This window comes from Mastigoproctus giganteus, chromosome 11 (genome assembly GCF_048544385.1).
Source record: "Mastigoproctus giganteus isolate SK-2022 chromosome 11, ASM4854438v1, whole genome shotgun sequence".
NCBI classification, from domain to species: Eukaryota; Metazoa; Arthropoda; class Arachnida; order Uropygi; family Thelyphonidae; genus Mastigoproctus; species Mastigoproctus giganteus.
The window spans coordinates 97,288,165-97,309,906 of NC_143585.1; the positions used below are offsets into that span (position 1 = coordinate 97,288,165).

Here is a 21,742-nt window from a genome sequence, read left to right on the forward strand (position 1 = left end):
CTGTTATGGGCTAGAGAACTTCCAATGAAGTGTAAAAGGCTGATATAGAGCATACAGTGGATTCCGGTTATTTGGGCCACCGGTTAATCGGGGCAGCCATTTATTTGGGACAAATCTTAAAAAACGGAACCCAATCGAGAAAATAGCCAGGGTTTACTTCGCTTAATTGGGACAATACGCCATTTAATTAGGGCAGGAAACCGTACCACATGGTTCGGTCAGATTTCTGGAGGTGACAACCATAAAACAATTAGCAGTTACCTGTTTATTCGGCTTTTCTGTTAGTGCAATCTATCATACACAGATAGCGAACTCGGTCTTATTGAATTTGTGATACTACCGACAGCTGAAATTCTGTGGGTTATTATGGTGAAATGTGTTTACACTTCCATGAAATCTTGAATCATATAAAAAAATTAATTTTCAGAGTCTTCTCTTCATTCCTATTTTTAAAGATGTGTAACTTGTTACTCCGTTCTCACTTGCGCGTATCGTCTTACTTGTAATTTGTGTGCGCCATGTTCTTTGTTATTGATTGCTTATCTTTTTGCCGTTTTAAATTTTATCCCCCACCCACAAATGTCAGTGAATAGAAATGTCAACTAGTTAGTATGTATGTATGTAACATGCCAATAATTAATACAGTACGTATTAATTATTCCGATTATCACATATTTTTCCAATTTTCACGTATCCTTTAATTTTTTTAATTGGTAAGGTAATAAAGGGTAAATTTGTGCTCAATATATCTTTACTTTTATAGCCTGTGGATAATATTCCTCCTATTTTTGCCAATTGCTGTTTAATAGAATTAAAATTCAATTCACAAACGTGATCACAATGACCAGCGCTTACTACACATCATATAGTGAATGGTACTTTACTATGGCGATTCCATCGTAACATGATTTGATTGTATAGTGAACCAATTGTAAAGCGGGAATCCGCTGTATTTTTTAACTATTTATGTGAAACTTCGGATAATTGGGGCAGCCACTTAATCAGGCCAAAATGCACTAGTCCCGATGTGTCCCAAATAACTGGAATCAACTGTATTTTGTCTCTATTTTGACCTGTGCTGCTGAGACGTGGAGGATGAAGAAAAGGATACCAGCAGAATCCAAGCAATGGAAATGGTGTTAAGGGCCATGCTAGCTAAAACTAGTAGATACAGAATTAGAAATATTGACATTAGAATGAACTTGGGAATAGAAAGTTTGAGGGAGAAGAATGACTGCATCACGTTTGTCATGGTTTGGACACATGAAGAGAATGGACTCGAACAGAATACCAAGAAGAATGTTTGAGATGAAATTGGACAAGAAGAGGCCGAAAGGAAGATCCCAGAAAAGATGGAGAGATCAGCTTAGGGAAGATGTGGAAACGAAGGGAATTGAATGGGAGAGAATGGCAGGGATAAGATTTGGGAAGATAGAAAAAGATGGAAGGCTTTGATTCGTCTGACCCAACCCTAGGTTGGAACAACGAGGAAGAAAAGAGATACAGGAATCACAAAATAACAGCGAGTTTGTGGATGAGCTACAGACAGTTGGGATGCAACATGCCATTAAAGCTTAATTTCCTACATTCCCATTTAGTCTTCTTTCCTGAAAACTTGGAAGTGGTCTCCGATGAACACAGTGAACCAAGATATTTCTCAAATAGAAAAAAGATACTAGGAAAAATGGAGTCTAAATATGTTGTTGGCAGATTACTGTTGGAATCTTGTATGGGAGACACCAATGGACGATTATAAAGGAGGGGGGGTTGGCAAAATAAGTGTTTTATTAGAAACTAATAGAAAACTAAGTTTTCTATTAGTTTTTCTAGTAAAAATATTTCTAGTAAAAAATATTTTTTACTAGAAACTTAGTTTTTGACTTTAATCCCTTCTCCCTTAAAATTGATGGGCTCTACAGCAATATGGTTGCCATATTTGAATTCAGCAATGTTAATTCTACATGAATCACCTTGAATTTTAACAGGGAGCAAAAAAAGGGGGGGTCCTGGCCAGTATAATTTACATTTCATTCCCAGTCTTGTGAAATTGCATATTTTCTTTTCACAATTTTCATCACGATTATTTTTACTTGGAGCTTTCACTATTGTATCATTTGAAAGAGAGTTAAAAAAATAAGATACAAATAACCTCAGTGTAAAGAGATGAAATGCTTTTTATATCAACATTCTCCCATGTTTATGTCAGTACTCAATTTTACCAGCATATTTAGCCTGCATTTGCCTTTAAGTATCAGTATTACAATGGCTAATGATGTAGGGAAGTGGATTTTTTTTTTTCTATCTGCCAAAAGAAAAAAGAAGCTATCATTCGTATCTGTTCTCCCTGTCAAAAAGTATGCCAAATAAAAAAAAAAAAAAAAAAAAAAAGTGAAAGTGGCTCAGCCCAGAACAATGAGGTACAAAATGCAAACACTAGGCAATTACATTGGTTTACAGTGTATCTGGGGTTTGAGTAAAAGTATGTGGCAGTTATTTATGCATGTTTACTGATTACTAAACCGAAGTCCGTTTGTTTCTATCACGTAAAGATTTTTCACAATTCAAAGCAAAATATTACCTAGGTATATGCAAATGTGTACACAACTATAGTTTCTGCAATGCTTTACAAGTTTTACACCCCTATATTCCTGATCAGTATCAAATATTTGCATGAAATACAACAGATCGTGCATGTTTAACCCGTAACTACACACACTGCAAGATCATACTGCAAGGTAGCCGACCCTGACCCAGGTAGGTAGACTGCCCCACCCTTCTCTTCCAGCCCATCTGTTATTCCCAGAATTTTATTTTCCGAGTGGAGTCTGGGAGACTCCACTCGGAAACTGTAAAAACTGTCGTGAGCTCTCATTGTGTGTTAGTTTTCTTTTAGTATGGCAACCAGAAAGTGTATAAACAGTCTCGATATATTTTGTTATATATGTAGTTGTTTTGTTCCTGTAAAGCAGAGGCAAAATATTACCAATTTTGTAAAAAAAATCGTATTATGCATACTTTGACATAAAACTAGGCGATCGGGATAAATCATGGGCATCGCATAAAGTATGCTATACATGTGTCGAACATCTTAGAAAATGGAGTCGAGGAAAAAAGGTGTGCTTGCTATTTGCTATTCCTATGGTGTGGTGCGAGCCAGTAAGCTATGCCGAATGTTACTTTTGTGTATGTCACATTAAAGGTTACAATTCAAAAAATAAAAAGAACATCAAATATCCAGATCTACCGTCAGCCATAAGACTGGTTCTGCATGGACCTGATCTGCCTGTAAAACCTCCACCAGAAACTTTGGAATCCACATCTTCTTCCACCAAAGCAGAAGCTAAAGAGGTTAATGAAGAGGAATGTTATCAACCAGAAAATATTTTAATGCTACAGCAATTCACGCAAGTTGAACTGAACGATTTAGTAAGGGGCTTAGGTCTTCCAAAGTATGCTGCTGAAATTCTGGGATCCAGATTTCAAGCAAAGAACTTACTTGCTCCGGGTACATCATTTTCCTGGTACAGAAATCGTGAAGGGGAGTTTATACAGTATTTTTCACAAGAAGGTCCTCTCATATATTGCAGTGATATCGCTGTTTTAATAAGTGCCTTAAGAGCTCCATCATATGTTGCTAGTGAATGGAGACTATTTATGGACTCTTCTAAGACTAGTTTAAAAGGTGTTCTCTTGTATAATGGAGATAAGTACACATCTGTGCCAGTTGCTCATTCAGTCTACTTAAAAGAAACTTATGACAATCTAAAGTTGCGTCTGGAGAAAATTAAATATCAAGATCAGGAATGGCAACCATGTGGAGACTTAAGTGTTATGTATGTTGTTGGGGCAACAGGGTGGGTACACTAAAATGCCATGCTTATTTGTGAATGGGATAGCAGAGCTAAAGCGCTGCATTGGACAAAGAAGCAGTGGCCTCAGAGGCACAATCTTACACCAGGGTCAAAAAATACTGTGCACAAAAGTTTGGTGAAGCCAGATAAAATACTTTTACCTCCACTGCATATCAGGTTATGCATAATGAAGCAATTTGTTAAAGCATTGAATAAGAATGGCAACTGCTTTAAGTACCTTTGCAGTAAATTTCCCGGTTTATCTGACACAAAACTTAAGAAGGGTATCTTCATTGGTCCCCAGATTAGAAAATTGGTTTTAGACAGTCAGTTTGAAACTACTATGACTGACATTGAAAGGGAAGTCTGGATTGCTTTTAAAAGTGTAATGGAAAACTTTCTAGGAAATAACAGGATTATGAGAAAATTGTTCAAAATATGCTCGAAAAGCTTCGCAATTTAATTTTCAATATGATATCAAAATTCAAATTTTGCATACCCATCTTGATTCCCCCCCCTCCCCCGAAAATCTTGCACAGATGAGCGAAGAACAAGGGGAGAGATTCCATCAGGACATAAAGGAAATGAAGCAGAGGTACCAGGGAAGGTGGAATACAAGCATGATAGCCGACTACTGCTGGTGTTTAAAAAGAGAGAAACCTGGCATTATACATAAAAGAAAAACAATTAAACGTTCTTTTCAAACAAAGAGACAAAGGTCTGATTAATGAAAGTTTCAGAATTTTGATTAATACTTGTTAGTATTTACATATTTTTTGATATATGAAAATGTAATCCTATCAATTTGTCATTACTAAATACAATAAAGTTATATATTTTCATAAAAAAAATACTTTTTTATTTCTTAAATTGTGATGTATCTGGATGTGATAGAAAAAATTCTGTCATATTTGAAATCACAGCAACATATTTTGGCAGTAGGACCTATTGAAATTCAAACTAGTGTTATATTATATTTCAGAAAACTATTTGGGCCATTCGGTCAAAAATGCTGTTGTTACTGTTCCTGCATATTTCAATGACTCTCAGAGACAGGTAAATATCCTTGACTATAAATAATAATGTAAATAAAAATCATATATACTGAATTTTAAGAAAAAAAGTTTCCATGGAAGAAAGGAGCTACTTGGCTGTGCTAACTTTCCCCCTTCCCCCCACAATTAATGAATGTTTTCTTTGTAAGCTCATTAATTTTCCAATAAATTTATATGACAATCTATGTAGATTTGTTTCTTTTATATGCCATGTAATAAAACATTTAAACATAAAAATAATGTGCAGTACTATAGAAAGAAATGCAGAAATTGATGCAGCATTTCAAAGTGAAGATGAAAGTGCTGGTTTTTTTTTTTTTTTTTTGCTTAAAAAACAAAGTTTTGGACTGGCTTTCCCCCCATCCACCCTATTCTGCTCTGTTTATTTTGCAATTCAGACTGGTACCTGCTTTGCTCCTGATGTGCTTGTTGGGTCATTTTCAGCTGAATATGGTGCTAGTGACTAGCTTTATTGAAATTTTAAATTATTCTTTTGGTAACTTAGACACTAATAAAAGACAATAATTAAACTTCTCATTGTAGTAATTTACTTATTTATATATAATAACACATTTAGATAACAATATTTTATTATTTGAACATTAAATTTCATTTTTGAACATTAAATAGTATGTATTTCAATATAACTGCCTGATGTCTGTTTACAAAGAGTTTCTGGAATATGTTCCATAGTGTGTCCTCTACAAAATCAGCTTCAAAAACCACCCTACTTTTAGAACTTTTTCTTCCAGTTTGACAGAAGAAAAACGGGATTGTTTTTTCCTTTTTCAGTCCAGATTGATGCAATCTTTTGGTTTTTGACCCTGTGTCAAAAAACTAGCAATGAAAGTGTTAACACAATTTCCCTCCAAACTGTGCTAATTGTGTAAGTTTGTTGTTCAAAAAAAAATATCGTTCCTGATAGTGAAATAGCAGACATTCTTAATGAAATAAGGCAGAGAGAGAAAGAAAACATAGTGATGACTTAAGAAATGTGGCATTTTTAATTGTTACAGATGATAGTAATCAAATTGAAAGCAACTTTCTATGTGCCGTTATTAGAAGGCAACTCTACAGAGTAGTGTTGGACATTTTCTGAGCAACCCAAAAGCATGTGGGATTCCTGTAGAAAACTGTCTGGCAGTTAATATCATAATGCCCTTTTTACTGTAGACCTATAAAATATATTAGCAAGGGAATTAATAGAGTAGTTGAGCACTTCATTGTAATAGGCTCTCCTGTTCATCTGGTTAATGTGTGCTGAAAAGGGAGTTGCATGCTGTGAAAGTGGATAAATATTTGGTGGACAGTTACTTCTATTATCAAGAAAGAAATCTATTATCATGAATTGAAATCGTGCCAATGATTTTCCTTTTAGGAAAATCATTGGCACGATTTCAATTCATAGCTGCCAATAGAGTAAAAAATGGTTTTGAAGTATATGTATACATGTTGGCTGGCTTTGGGTAAATATTTAATTAGAATAGTGGCAGCCTCTGACAAGTCAATTTAGAAGTAGATTAGAGGTAGTGAAAAAAAGCTGTAAGAGAACTTATCAGAGTTACTAAATTTAAAATTACAGTTAATCACTAATGAGTGACACTGACTATTCAAATATTGTTCATGATCCAAAATAAATTTTGAAAGAAGACAAATTAAACATTTCTCAAGGAAAAGAACTTCTGAATTACAAACATACTCTACTTCTGAGGCTGTGGAGAGTCTAAAACAATAGATGGTTTTTTGTTCATTGAGAATTTATTGCTGCATGTGGCTGCATGGTTTCAGTCTGATTTCTGAAAGTCAAAGATTGGCAGCTGTGGTGTTTTCAGGGGTTGTACCAAAAATTAACATTGCATTTATTTTACACAAATAGAAACCCTCAGAAATGTTGCACTTCAGTACTATTCCATGCTGACTGGGCTAGCTAGTTGGGTAAAGTGCCTGCCTGGCAACACAAAGGTTGCAGGTTCGAATCCCGGCTCAGGCTTGGATCACAGTAAAATGCAAAAACTTTAGGAGGTGCATTATGGCCACAGAAGCCGATGTGCTAACAAAAAAAAAAAAAAAAAAAAAATACTCTTCCACAAAAATTACCAGAAAGATGCATGCATTTCTGTCAGTGTTTTCAATTCCTCATAACCACATATGCATGACTTCTTTGACTGTGCCATTGCTCTTATAGTACTTCTGGCTTGTTTGTTTTCTTCAAGGTCTTGAAAAAGTGGTAACCTGGGCTATGGGCTGGGGGGGGGGGTTGCACAATTAAACTTTGCAATTGCCTACCTTGTGTAACATAGTATGGGTGCGATCATATTGTGTGATGACATGTAGAATATTAGTTGTGAAGTATATGATAAAGTTTGGCAAGAGTCTGAATTTAGTGACCATCTGTAGTTACTATATTTTACCTTGTAGTAGAAGAGATCATCATCCACCCCTCTATCTCAGAAGACAACCCTGAAAACCTTACTGGCTTCTTTTTTTGTGGGGGGGGGATGTGGAATGGTGCCATTTATTTTGTTTCTAGGTCAAAATGATGAAACCTGCTTTTTCCTCAGTAATGCTTAACAAGATTATTGCCTTTGGAAGCATGGCATGGAGACAACTGTGATGACACATCTCCATAAAGCCTGCTTTTATTCATGAGCTAGTGGGGAACTCAATGGGTACAGACTTTCAACATTATAAGACCTTTTTCATTTTCTGTATGAATGAAGTCCAGTGCTGAGTTGTGATGTACACTCTCAGTATGTTCTTTGGTCCTCTTTGATGAGTGTTTTTTCTACCTGTTGAGTTCATTTGCCACTGTTCTAATTCATCAACAAAGCAGCTGATTAACATTCTGGTGTATTCTGGTGTTCAAAATGTTCTATTCATCTTCTGACACTACTCTCACCTGTACGGCATCCCCATATCCATTACAGGTTGCCCATTGTTGTCTACTGCTGAATTCCTCATATTCACTAGAAATTCAAATGCTGGACATTGAAGAAACATTGCATTGTTGGTAGCTATTTTCTGACACTGCACGTCAGCAGCACAAATGGTGTGTGTGCATACACTGACTTACTATTCTTAATTGAGAGGATAGCAGGTGATTGCTTGTAGATAATCTCAATGTGCTAATATATTACACAACTGTATATTATCATTTGGTGCCCATTACTTTCAGAACAAACCTTGTATAATGGTAACATGATTGTCCATTCAGCCATCCTTGTATTATTGTAATATGATTGGCCATTCGGTTATTCCAAATTATTACATAATTAGCCGTATTACTTAGGGAAAATACTTCGGTATATTTTTAGGTAGTGATGCCACTTCTTAGTGTCACATTTTTCATGATTTTGTTTAACATTAAATTGTTATTGGGTGTTTAGGTTTTTAATTCCATCGCCTCCCTTCCCCACCCACCCACATTTGCACACAGTCAGAGAACAGTTGGCACAGTGTCTTGGAACCTGCAAGTGATTTCCATCATGTTCTTTTCCTGTCTTGTATGAGGCATGATCAAAAGTTTGGGAACTGGACTAATATTTGGGAAATGATGAAGCTTACTGGATGTTCATATGGAGCTCCTTCAGCATAGTAAAGTTCTGTGCCATATACATTAATTCCAATGATTTTGCAATTTCTGAAATGTTCCTGATAGGAATGCTTCCAGAATTGTTGAAATTGCTAATAAAATCTTTTGGAATTGCTAATAGTTCATGTGTCACATTCTGACACAGGAACTGTTAGCAATTTAATTTCCCCCATCATTGCAAATCTGTGACCTGTCAAGGGTCACAGATTTGCATTTTGGAAAGAAAAAAAATTCACAGAGTCAGATGAGTATGACAGACAAGAGACGATAGTAATGAGCGCTTCACAAGAAATTCTTGAATGAAAAGTGCTGGGTGTGCAAGTAGCAATTCTCTTTAGCTCACTTTTTCAACCATTTTCCCAAACATTATTGCATATTTGCCATAGAATTGCTTTGTGGCATTCCTGGTTCACTGTTTGGCTATGTAGGACAAATTCATAATGAACAAAGGCAAAGCTGTGCAAGTCAAAAAATACAATAAGCACGATCTTCACGTTTGATTGAGATTGTTTTGCATTTTTTGGGCCTTGGAAAGGATAAGTCTTCCATTAGGACAATGCCTAATGTCCTTGGTCATAGCCATATACCCATAATTCTTCACCAGTAATGAAAGAAGAAACAAAGTGTGAACCACAGCAGCAGCACATTGACATTGACTCTCACATGCAAGAACTCTTTGCAGTCCCATTCTTACACATGAACATGAGAACAAGAGGTACAAACATTGCCGAAATGTATCACATTCCTAAATTTTGTGTTAAAATTGATTGACATGTTCCATAAAAAATTTGAATTTCGCTAACAATTTTGTAGATAGTTAAATGTCAATCACTATTGATCTGATCATGACCATTTAACCCCGGGGGCTCACATCTGTTGAGTATGGGCTTGGCACACCCAGGGTCCTGAGCTGGATATCATCATTCTTCTCTTTCTTGGTGATTCCCTTCTACTTTTTTCTCTCTCTCTCTCTCTCTCTCTCTCTCTCTCTCTCTCTCTCTCTCTCTCTCTCTCTCTCAGGGTAATAGGGTAATTTGGGATTTTTTTTTTTGGCTGGTGCAGCATAAGCCTCAGGCTTCCTTGCACCATAACCATATAGCTAATAATAATAATAATGAGCAGTGGAACCATTGCCGACCGGGCTGGCCGGGTGGGTAAAGTGCCCGTTTGGCAACCCAAAGGTCGCGGGTTCGAATCCCGCATCGGGCTTGGATCAGAGTACTGCAAAAACTTTGGGAGGTGCATTATGGCCACAGAAGCCTATGTGCCAACAACTAACAAAAAAAAAAAGTGGAATCATTGGTTTTTGAAGTTTAATGAGCCAAACTTTTTTTGAAGTTTGGCTCATTAAAATCACCTATTTAAAATACTAGAAAACATATAAAGACCTATTCACTGCACATTAATTCAGATTGCAGATAAACAGGTGATATGTGCTCTACTATATATAGATGAGTCACTGAATATGTTTATAGAAGTCTTAACTCACTTTACTGCCACAATTTCAAGATACAAAGTCAGTGCTTAACTTTTTGGTCACTGTGTGTGTGTGTATGTGTGTGTGTGTGTGTGTGTGTGTGTGTGGTCATTAATGTTTTGAAATATTATAAAAAAAAATTGCTGCTCATTGAATTCAATCATTTGTTTTGGAACTACTTTAATTGACTAAGGCAGCATGCAATAAACAAATGATTCATGAACTGTGGCAGGCAGGCAGTCAGTATGTTAGCCAAGTACCTAAGATTTCTTATATTTGTTCCCATTGGTTATCTTCTGTGCTACCAGTGAATATATGCTTCCCTAATTCATTTTACTGATTCTGGCTTTAGACATCTCACTCTGGTTTCCCTTTGGTGTCTTTGCTAAGATTTATAGCCTTCACTGTCTAAACAATCCCAAAACAATGATGGGTGCTTTTTTAGTTTGGTTACCCTTTCTTTATTCCTCTCTAGAACTTATAGGCCTTTTAGGTATGGTTGCAGATCTAAATGCAATATTCTAAGTGCAGTCTCACCTCCTCTTATATAGAGGAATAATGATACTTGCTCTCTTTTTTCAAAGGTGCTGTAAATCTTTTGATAGATGCTACTTGTCATCCTGGCTGTTTGTTTACACTGCATGGTAAACTTCATATTTGATGGTATCATAACACCCAAGTCTTTTTTGTCCTGAGCCACCTTTAACTCCCTCTCAGCTGCTTCCCAAGTCTGTGAATTACTCATAGCTTTATGTTCCAAGGCACAAGACCATAACACATTTAAACATTAAATTTTTGCACTACCATTTTCCAAACCCCCCCCACTCCACCCCCTATAGCACTGTCATTAATGGAGATTTGAAATAAGAAAGAGAGAGAGAGAGGTGGGGAGCTCTAGTGCTGATCTGTAGGGGACTCCACTTGCTGTACTAGTCTAGTCCTGACCAGGCAGTGGTCCAGTGCCCTAGGTAATTTCAGTTTGTGCAGTAACCTCACATGGGAAATTGTATCAGAAGCTTTAAAAATTTTTGAAATCTAAATAACTCTCTCTCTCTCTCGCTGCATCCATAAAATTGTGACTTTGTAGTAATTAACCAGATTGGCCGTATAGGGCTTTCCCTTCATGAACCCATTCTTACCAAGGATACCTGCTGTTGTGTCCTTAACCATAAATCTTCAGGGTCTTGCCTCCCCACACTTGAGTCTAGTTACCATCACTTTTTTAGGTGTTAGGATTGAGAAACCATTAATGCTTCTCCAGGCCAAGGGGTCTAATGATGATGATCTCATTACTGTTACTAATGCTTTTTATGCACTCACATGCTACCTTTTCAGGCATGCTGCATTAGTATATATGCATATGCACCTGGTACCTTCACCACATTTGTCTGTCTTTTTTGTCCATACATCTGCATGTAACATAAGGACTCCCAGGGATGGGAGTTCTTATGTTACATGTAAAAATCCTTCATTAAAAGGGAAGGACTTTTACTAAAGCAAAAATCCTTCCCTTTAACCCTGATGGTTTAACACCTTTAAGTAAATCCCACATGAATACACTGTTATCACTGCCACCTGCAAATTCTTAATGCATGAATAATCACTGCTGATAATCAGATCAAGAGTATTATTCCCGCTGGTTGCCTCTCAAACATGCTGCTGTAGAAAACAGTAATTCAGTAAATCCACAGAGATCTTGCTAGTGTACAAACCACCACAAGTTCCAGTCAATATCTGAGAAGTTAAAATCCCTCATTATAAGACATTCTGATTTACTGGCCCACTTTATTCTCTGTATAGTTGTTTATTGTACTCATCAGAGTCATTAGGCCTATAAACTCTGCCCACACAAAGAATTCTCCTGCATAAAAAGTATTTCAGTAGAATAGTGAGGATTGTTTCTCTCTAAGCAGCTCTTTGCCAGTCTTCTCAAACATGGTGAAAAGAGCTTTTAAAATGTATTTAAAAATATATAATTTTTAAATTCTTTGTAATTATGTATGCTTCATTATTATCAAATGAATGAAAACTATAATAGCATTATGTCTTTGAATTCAGAATAAATCGGAACCAAAGTTTGACTAAAAGTATTTTTTTTGCAATATGCTTCTTTTACTTCGTGTAATAAATATCTTTGATTTGTGAAAAAACACTTTTCTGTTATTTTTTAAAAAAATATTAACTATTTTTGAAATTTACATATAGGCAACAAAGGATGCTGGACAGATATCTGGTCTGAATGTTCTTCGAGTTATTAATGAGCCTACAGCAGCTGCTTTGGCTTATGGCATGGATAAGTCAGATGATAAAATGTAACCTTGTATTTTGTTTTATTATTTATTCTTAATAAATTTGTGATATTTAATTAACAGCCACATATTTTATACTAGCTAACATACATTTTGACATGGAAAACTGACCTTTTTTGTTGAGAAATGTAAAGCGTGCGCGCGCACACGCGCGCGCACACACACACACACACACACACACACACAGCGAGTTTTTAATTTCCTATTACAGTATGTGTCAATATCTACAGGCTTAAGTGCTATTAAGTTGCCTCTTGGCCTCAGAGCAAATGGCAGTATTGCTCCTTCTCTTACTTTCATGCATTTTACCTGGTTTTTGTGCCCCCCCCCCCTCAAAAAAGGGACATCAGTTAACTTAGATTTGACCTGCCTGTTGTGATATCTGAAAAGATATCACAACTGCTCTAACTGCTTGCTCCTGAGCCCACTGTTTCCTTCTGATTCGCATTCAAAATATATATCCCCACACACAATTTTCAAGAATCAAAATGCACTACAACAGTGTTTCAAATTGGATTAGGTGCCTCCGCAGCCAGGTGGGCAAGAGCAGCGGTGCGTAGCACACGCTTCTTGATTAGACCGGGGTTCGAGCCCGTGACCAACAAATACAGAGGATGTGGAAAGGTCAGGGAATGACCACCTCATATCCCCGGAGCAATATGGTCTTACTTGCTAATGCTCCTAAAAAAAAAATAAAATAAAATAAAATAACAAATTGGATACTACATTGAAAAAATTCTTTACCTACACAGTGACAGAAAATCACAGCAAAAAAAATTGCGTGGTACCCTGTACAGAGGAAAGATGTTTTTTGTGTAAACATCTTTGACGACACCTACTAAATTTTGAACAGCTAGAACTGAAATCATGAACAATGTAATTTATGCTCATGCACGCTACTTACTCTATTGAATCAATGTTAGTGATAAGTAGGATACATATGCCTGCTGCTTACTCTACCTAATCAATGTTTGGAAGAGGTTAGGCCAATAGCCTAATTACCCATTTGATTGTAGCCATTTTTTAATAGTATGATTGCAACAATACCGGTATTTGTATTGTTACAATCATACTATCATGATGGATCATGTTACTCTGTCATGCTTTGTCGCAAATTTCACATGCAGCACTACGAGGTCTGCAAGAAATGACAATATCTGCGTATGATACTCCATCGAAACTGTGACTCTGCTGAGGATCTGAACGAGTATATAGGCTTGAGATGGTAACGCTGCAAATTCCATTTCGCAATGAGAACAGAGATGAAATATGTCACGATCTACAACGACAGTGAAGAGCTCATACTAGATCGTAAACTGTATGAACCAGACTTGGACATTTGCAAAATGATTGAAATATGTAAGATGATGTGTCAAGACAAGATGACCTCGGTGATCCTGATGAAGCATGCTGTAATTATCTGCATGGCCTTGTAATGCGACTGCGAGAAGAATACCCATTTCGAAACACTCATCCAAACAGCAATATGAACGAGGATCTAAAGCTTGCCACACTCAACCGACTCAGCGCAATTACAAAGAAGCACGAAAACTTGATGACCAATGAGGACTTCTGCAACTTAATGAGAATGGCCAATGACAAGCAAAAGATTCTACTCATACATGTAATTTGGAGTCTATCTCCCAATCGCAAACCAATTCAAATAAGGGAAGTTCATGTAATGTAATAAACTTGGATATGCTCAGCTGGTTTATGCCAGTTCTGAGCACATCCAAGATCACTGCCCTCAAGATATCCATTTCTCTGTAATAATGTAATAAACTTGGATATGCTCAGCTGGTTTATGCCAGTTCTGAGCACATCCAAGATCACTGCCCTCAAGATATCCATTTCTCTGGTTACTAAAGAGTTTCTGCCACGGGTGGCAATGGTTAGCCCAAAGCCACCTAAGTGGTATACCCCGAATCAAATGTTTTTCTGCAACCAGCTGGTTTATGCCAGCTGTGAGAACATCCAAGATCACCTTCCATGATCCTTTGCACAATCTTCTCTGCTGACTCCGTTCTTTTTGCCTTTGCAAAGATTCTTTGTGCTGGTGAAACCATGTTATGTTTTTTTTATTTTGAATTTTGCTTTACTTTAAATTTTGTAAGTTATCCATTTCTCTGGTTACCAAAAGGTTTCTGCCCTGGTGGCAGGGGTTAGCCCAAAGCCACCTAAGTGATATGCTCCGAATCATAAATGGTTTTCTGCAACCAGCTGGTTTATGCGACCTCTGAGCACATCCAAGATTACCTCCCATGATCCTTTGTCCGATATCCTCTCTGGACTCTAAGGCACCGCCAAAGATGTTTACACATCAAAAACATAACATTGTATCACTAAAAAATTGTTCTTCCTTCCGTTTTTAGCGTTTTTGAAAAAATGAAGTAACTTTTCAAAAAAAAAAAAAAAAAAAAAACTCATCAGGGCCAAACTGTTTTATCATTTTAATAGACTTGACTTTTGGAATCTAATTCAGAATTAGTTATACATTTCCCTATTCTCATATTAACAGTAGGTGAATGCCCCTTCTGGTTTGGATGTGTGTGACTTTGTTTCCTGAGTGCTAAAATTCATGTGTGTAAATAATATTAATTTTAAATCACTTTATACAAAGTGACTTCTTATATTTATAAACCGACCGGGCTAGCCAGGTGGGTAAAGTGCCTGCCTGGCAACCCAAAGGTTGCGGGTTCGAATCCCGCCTCGGGCTTGGATCAGAGTAAAATGCAACAACTTTGGGAGCTGCATTATGGCCATAGAAGCCGATGCGCCAACAACTAACAAAAAAAAAAAAAAAAATATATATATATATTTATAAACTATAAATAGAAAGGGGTAAGAATTATACCTCAGTAGAACTCAATTTTAATTCTATTTCCAACTCATCAATGAACACAAATTATTATATTTACCTATATATATGTATTTGCATTTATTAATTTTGTATAGTTCCAAAGAACTTGTTCTGTTTCCCTTTGACAATTACATTTACTCTGAACTGTTTTATTGCAGAAACATAATATTAAGTGTCACCTCTCTACAGGTGTACATAGTTTTAGGAACAAGTTTTGGTGGTTTTTGTTTTCTCCACCCTTGTTATTATTAACATGACTTTTTTTTTTTTTTTTAAGTGTCTGTTGTTCCTCTGGCCATTTAGCCACACGGCCAATAGTGGGACCCTGTGTTGCCCATCCACTGCCCCATGGATCGGAGCAAGCTCTGGACAACACATAAGCTTGCCAGGGAGGGCAAGTCATAGGGCCACTTCGCCCCCATGTGGCAGGTGGAGATCACACTGTATATATGCAGTGCTTTTCTGTTAGTAATCCCACACTGGCCAGGCCAGCTGAAGCTTGTGCCAGCCAATCCCACATCATGCCTCAGAAGAGGGGATATGATGCTCCCACTACAGTCTAATTTGTGGGAGCATGTTAGAACAACACACAGATTCTACATCTCAGAAGAGGGGACATGATGCTCCCACTACTGTCTAATTTGGGGGAGCATGTTAAAACAACACACACACTACATGCACCCAATTGCACACCTGTCAAACATTTACAAAATTGCACTTTTCACTTATATATATATATTAGAGGCAGACCGAATAACAGCAGCAGGACATAGGTGCCACCTAAATATAGCAACAACTAAGACGTAATTTTTTTTTTTTTTGTTGCCAAGCAGACACTTTTGTCACTGCATGGTTTACACAGGTGACCTAACATTCACTGTCATTGATATAACAAACTGCAAGGATGGCTAATTTATTTTATTTTTACTTGTTTTATTATTATTTTATTTTAATTTTTTGTATACATTGTAATTTGTTTTTTGGACAGCAAGGTATGTCATTAGTAGCAGTACATGGTGCAAGAAAGCAAGCTTATACAACAGTAAGAAGCCAACACTTCCCATATTGCCTCTCCATCCCCTCTAATAACAAAAACAAAAATCAGTCAGTGTGAGTAATGAAACATCTAGAACAGGGTTTGCCATCCTTTTCATGACGGCGGGCTACTTTTGATATTAATTAAACAGTTGCAGACACATTCCGAATAATTATTAAGGGTTTTATGTTGAAAGATATAAACTATAAAATTAATACATACATTACATACTGTCATACATAATGTTATTTTATGATTTTACTTTTTTAAATAATAAAATAAAATATAATTAAAATTAATGTGGCTCTTGTGATTGCATTTCTTCAGTTATCGAACAAATATCTGGAGTATAAGATGAATACCTAGCTTGCAAACAATCAATTAGATGTGCATCTGTAAGTCTAGATTTATTCTTTGACTTTATGGGTGTTATGCTAGAAAATAATGACTCACAGAGTTTGTATGTTGAACCAAAGCACAGTTCACCATTAGCTCTACATTTTTTAACAAACGATACATATTATTGCCCACCTGATTCCAGAAGTCATCTTTTTTATATGATTGTAAAACAATGTCACTTTGAAGGTTAACAATTTCTAGTTCAGTTTCTGGAATGTCTGTTTTAAATAAGTTTCCAATTAATACTGAAATCTCAGAAATATCTACATTATTGAAGAGATTTAGAACATATTTCAGAATTGGTTCAATTTTCTTGAAATCTTGGAAATGCCACCTGAATTATTGCAGTTAACGCGGGCACATGAAAACCCTTCGGCGGGCATACGGTTGGGGATCCCTGATCTAGAAGAAGACAGCATATTTCAAAATAAGCCAAATTGTTTCAGTAAAAATTCAAATTCATTATGGATAAATAGGGCAGATTCATTGAAACCCTTTTGTACTTTGTACATGACAATGTAAAAAAGTGTTTCCATTTGTGGAATTTTTACATCTACACTTATAATTTATGTAGCAACATTTTGAAAGTAAAGTATGTATACAGTGGCAGACAAAAAACTGCATTGCCTTTAAAAAAAGTAATGTTTGTAGTGAAATGTATAAGATATTGTTTGATTACAGTTTGAAACCTATAAGATATTTGATTTTTTTTTGTCGCAAAGCATAGGTATTGCATCAGATAGTAATGGCAAGGTATTGCATCAGCCATTTCTATAAATACAGTGTTGGAAGGGTATACACGCTCATTAGTATCCTATTTTGCAGAGGTATAAGCATGGCTCCATATGTTCAGTTGACACCAAGGAAAAAAAGTAGCTGTTACTCTGTCCCAGGAAGGGCTTTCTGTGTGTGCTATCACTGATAAAATAGACTGCCACTAGACAACAGTATCCCGGGTGCTGAAATTAAAGCGTGAAACTGGTGATGTGAAGAGAAGACCTGGATCAGGCTGTAAGAGTGACCACGCCTTCCCAAGATCAATATTTGAAACGGCTATGCCTTCATAATCGCCGTGATAGTGCTCCTGATCTAAAACTGGACTTTGAGATGGCCTTTGGTGTTTGAAAAAGTGCACGAACTAACCAAAGACAGCTTTCGGAATGTGGGCTTCATGCCTATCAGCCCAAGAAGAAGCCTTTGTTGACCCAACAAATGAGGAGGAAGCGACTTGCTTGGGCTAAAGTGTGCATCTTTCATGGACAAAAGAGCAAAAAGACTTATCTTTTCTGATGAATCAGAATTCAACCTGGATGGGAAGTGATATGTCAGAAGACGAAAATTGGAGGCATACCATCCTGACTCCAAACGCTTTGGTGTTTAACTTATGCCTAAAAGGGGCTTGTGTTTTTCCAATTAGTTGGCCCAACAGCTATCTCTACTCTTTGGAAAGCTGTCTCTGAGCTTGGAAACTGCCAAATAGGCTCTGAAAATAATTAATGAATGTCTGCCAAAATGTTTTTGAACTATGAATTGAAACAACACACATTCTCTCTTAAATGAAGTGTCAATGTATTTGTGATATGGCATCCTACTATAATTCCTCTTTTTGAGAAGATCATGGTGATATCCTTGTCTGCTTTTATCCATTTTCATTCTGCTTCATGATCCCGAGTTGTTACAAAACCATGACTTCCGAAATGGGCTATATTGTTGAACCTTGATTTGTTCCAGTACATTTTGGAACGTTTTGTGTGTGTATGTTTGGAAACAAAGATAGCTGCTTGGATTTACTTTAAATTTATGAGGGTCATTCTTATGAAACAAATTTTTTGGAATAAACAGTTGGGATATACGTTGAATTACTGCATTAACAGAACAGATAACTTCACTATTCACAGGCATTATATATTTTTAGGTGGGATCGGTGGTCATAGTTTTCATGCTATGGACAATGTGGACATGTCCAATTGGTCCTAGCTTGCAATGATGCAATTTCTGAGTGTAAGAAGGTGAGTGAACGCTATACACAGCTTTTATATGGCAGTAATGCCATCGGTAGCTGTGTATAGGATTCACTGTTTGAAATTTACCACAACTTTCCATGTTATGAAAGGCTGTGGTACATACAGGCATGGCAGTATACCCAGATCTGTCAGTTCCAGGTCATTGGGAATTCTTCTGAATTCCCAATGACCTGGACAGTTAGATTTTTTTTTTTTTTTTATCAACATGGATCCCTGCTGATAGCCTGGTTACTCTGTGGACCACAGTCGGAGCCCATCACTGCAACAAAAGAATTAAGCTGTTACGGTGGGCCACAAAGGCAAAGCAGGTGAGCAGCTTAACACTTTCACTGCTGGCATTTCTGATGCTTTTTTTTAACTTGGGATTGGAGAGGATAGATTTTTTTCGACTACCTTACTATGACTGAATTAGTCAGCCTCTGGAGAAGGTTGCGTGAAAAAAAAATCCAATTTTCTTCTGTCAAAAAAAAATTTTCTTTTGTAAAAAAAGTTCTAAAAGTAGGATGTTTTCCCCTTAAAGTTGAAAACCCAATGCTGTATATTTGCATAATGAAGCAGTTAACAAGTTAAGATGGCGTAGTATTATTCTGCAACACTTTGACACCTCTTTTTTGACATCCAGGTTCGGCTGTAGCATCCATAGGTTGATAGTGCTGCTACATCCAACCTAAATGAGGCTAAAGATTCAGCTTCCCACTACTGCATCACTGGCCCTATTAAGGTGTTTAAAGGTTGCTTTCCCTTGGATGATGAGGTGAAGGAGACAATACATTGATTTTACCAGCAGCTAGCTGAAGTACAGGAACTCTCCGACTTATGCAAATTCGACTTCTTTTCGTAAGTTTTTGCCAGCTGGTGCAAACTGAAAAAAATATGGAAAGGTAAGTTTGCATCTGTAGGGATAAATGGAGGTATTGTGAAAAAATATTGTAATGTGAACCAATAACACATTGTTTTTTTTTTGTTTTTTTTGTAATTCGTTCCAAGTCCTTGGAAGTTAAATTTTGCTATATTACTAAGCTATTTATCTCTCTAAAAAGGTTATATTTATAATGGAAATTGCACTATCCTTTCATCGTTATCATATGTTCCCGTTATAAGAATCAATTTTGAATGCCTTTGTTATGTTTTCAAAAGCAAGTTTCTGAAGGTCATGACCAAAAAACAATAAAAACAATTTGCACTTTACGGTTTATTGGACTTTTCTGTTTACGCAATCCATCATAAATGGGTAGTAAACTGGATCTTATTGCATTTGCGATAATCTCGATAATTGGAATTCTGTTTTTTACATTACGGTATTATGGTGAAATGAGACTGAAATCTTCAATCATATAAAAAACATTTTCAGAAACTTCTCTTCATTCCTATTTATGTATTACAATGATGAAGGGAAAGGGACCAATGGAAGGTGCAAGTTCTGGCAGTGCTAGGGAAAAAAACAAAATTGATTTAGACATGAAGATGAAAATGATTAAGAAGTACGAAGCAGGACAAACTTTGTCATCTATTGCAAGGGAATTAGGTCTTGCTGCATGCTTCAACAGTGAATACTATTTTAAAGGACAGTGCGCATATAAAATAACATGTCAAAGGATCAACGCACTTAAGATCGACAGTGATCACAAAATAGCCTGGTGCCTCCGTAGCCAGGTGAGCAGGAGCAGCAGTGCCTAGCACACACTTCTTGATTACACCGGGGTTCAAGCCCGTGACCACCAAATACGGAGGTTGCGGAAAGGTCAGGGAATGACCACCGCATATCTCCGGAGCAATATGGCCTTAATTGCTAATGCTCCTAAAAACAAATAACAAACAAACAAAACAGCGTTCAGGTGATATATCGAAGATGGAAAAGCTATTAATAATATGGATGGAAAATCAGATTGAGAAGCAAGTGGCCCCGAGTCCAATGGCCATTCAAGCAAAAGTAAGAAGTATTTATGAAGATATTAAGGATAAATACAGCGAACCCCAAGCCAAGTTCGTGGCAAGCAACAAGTGGTTTAATAGGTTCAAGCATCACGCTGGTTTCCACAACATTAAAGTATGCAGTGAAGTCATCAGTGCTGATTCTGCAGCTGCATCGAAATTTTGTGATGTGTTGGAAAAAAATTATAGATGAAAGCGGCTATTCAACACAGCAAATTTTTTACGTTGACGAGAGTGCTCTGTATCGGAAAAATGCTAGGTCGAACATACATTGCCAAAGGGGAAAAGACAATGCCAGGTTTCAAGGCTTCAAAAGGTAGGGTCACACTCTTACTTGGGACTAATGCAGTGGGAGCTTACAGATTAATACCACTGCTTGTGTACCATCCTGGCAATCCTCGTGCATTTAAGGGCATCAATAAAGTCACCTACCTGTGCATTTCTGATCGAACCAGAGAGCATGAATAACATCTCTCTTTGAGGATTGATTGGTTTAAATGCTGCTTCATTCCCGAGGTTGAAAAATATTGTAAAGACAACAGTGTCCCTTTCAAGATTTTGCTTCAATCAGATAATGCTCCTGGACATCCTACGCATCTAGATGATTTCAATTCGAACGTGAGAGTCATATTTCTACCTTCAAACACGACTTCACTCATCCAACCTATGGATCAGAGTGTTATTTCAAATTTAAAAGCATACTATTTACGCACATTTGCTCAGGCACTGTCTGCAAGTAGAAAAATTTTATGTTAAGAGACTTTTGCAAATCTTACAATATTTACCATGTTAATAAGGGTGGAAATTACTAAAAGTTGTTTAAATGGTACATGGAAGAAAATATGCCCACGGCACGTAAAAGCCTTCGAAGGATTCGAAAAAAGCCGAATCATACGAACAGGTTACAGATAAGATTGTAAATGTTGCAGAGTTACTTCAGTTGGAGGTTGTTGCCAAAGACGTGGAGGAGTTAATAGAGGAAGAAGAGAAGGAATTATGTAATGAACAAGTTATTGACTTGCATGCAGCGATAGTAAAAGAAGAAAATTATGCAGTTCAAGGATGAGGAGTCAAGACGTTTCATCACCAAAGAGATGGCAATGGCATTTGTGCAAGTTGCATCGGCAATGGCAAGGATTGAGAAGATGGATTGTGACAGCGAATGATTTTTAAAAGTTAACAAAGGAGTGAATGATATGCTTGCTTG

At 36.8% G+C, this 21,742-nt stretch overlaps 1 protein-coding gene across 1 annotated transcript in view; it reads left to right on the forward strand.

The window, feature by feature from the left end:
- Hsc70-5 (Heat shock protein 70 cognate 5) overlaps positions 1–21,742 on the forward strand; it is a 214,480-nt gene that overhangs the window by 69,802 nt on the left and 122,936 nt on the right. Inside the window, exons 5-6 of the mRNA XM_090385060.1 lie at positions 4,834–4,907; positions 12,181–12,287. Of these exons, the coding sequence (XP_090241186.1) occupies positions 4,834–4,907; positions 12,181–12,287 (181 nt within the window). The remainder of the gene's footprint in view (positions 1–4,833; positions 4,908–12,180; positions 12,288–21,742) is intronic.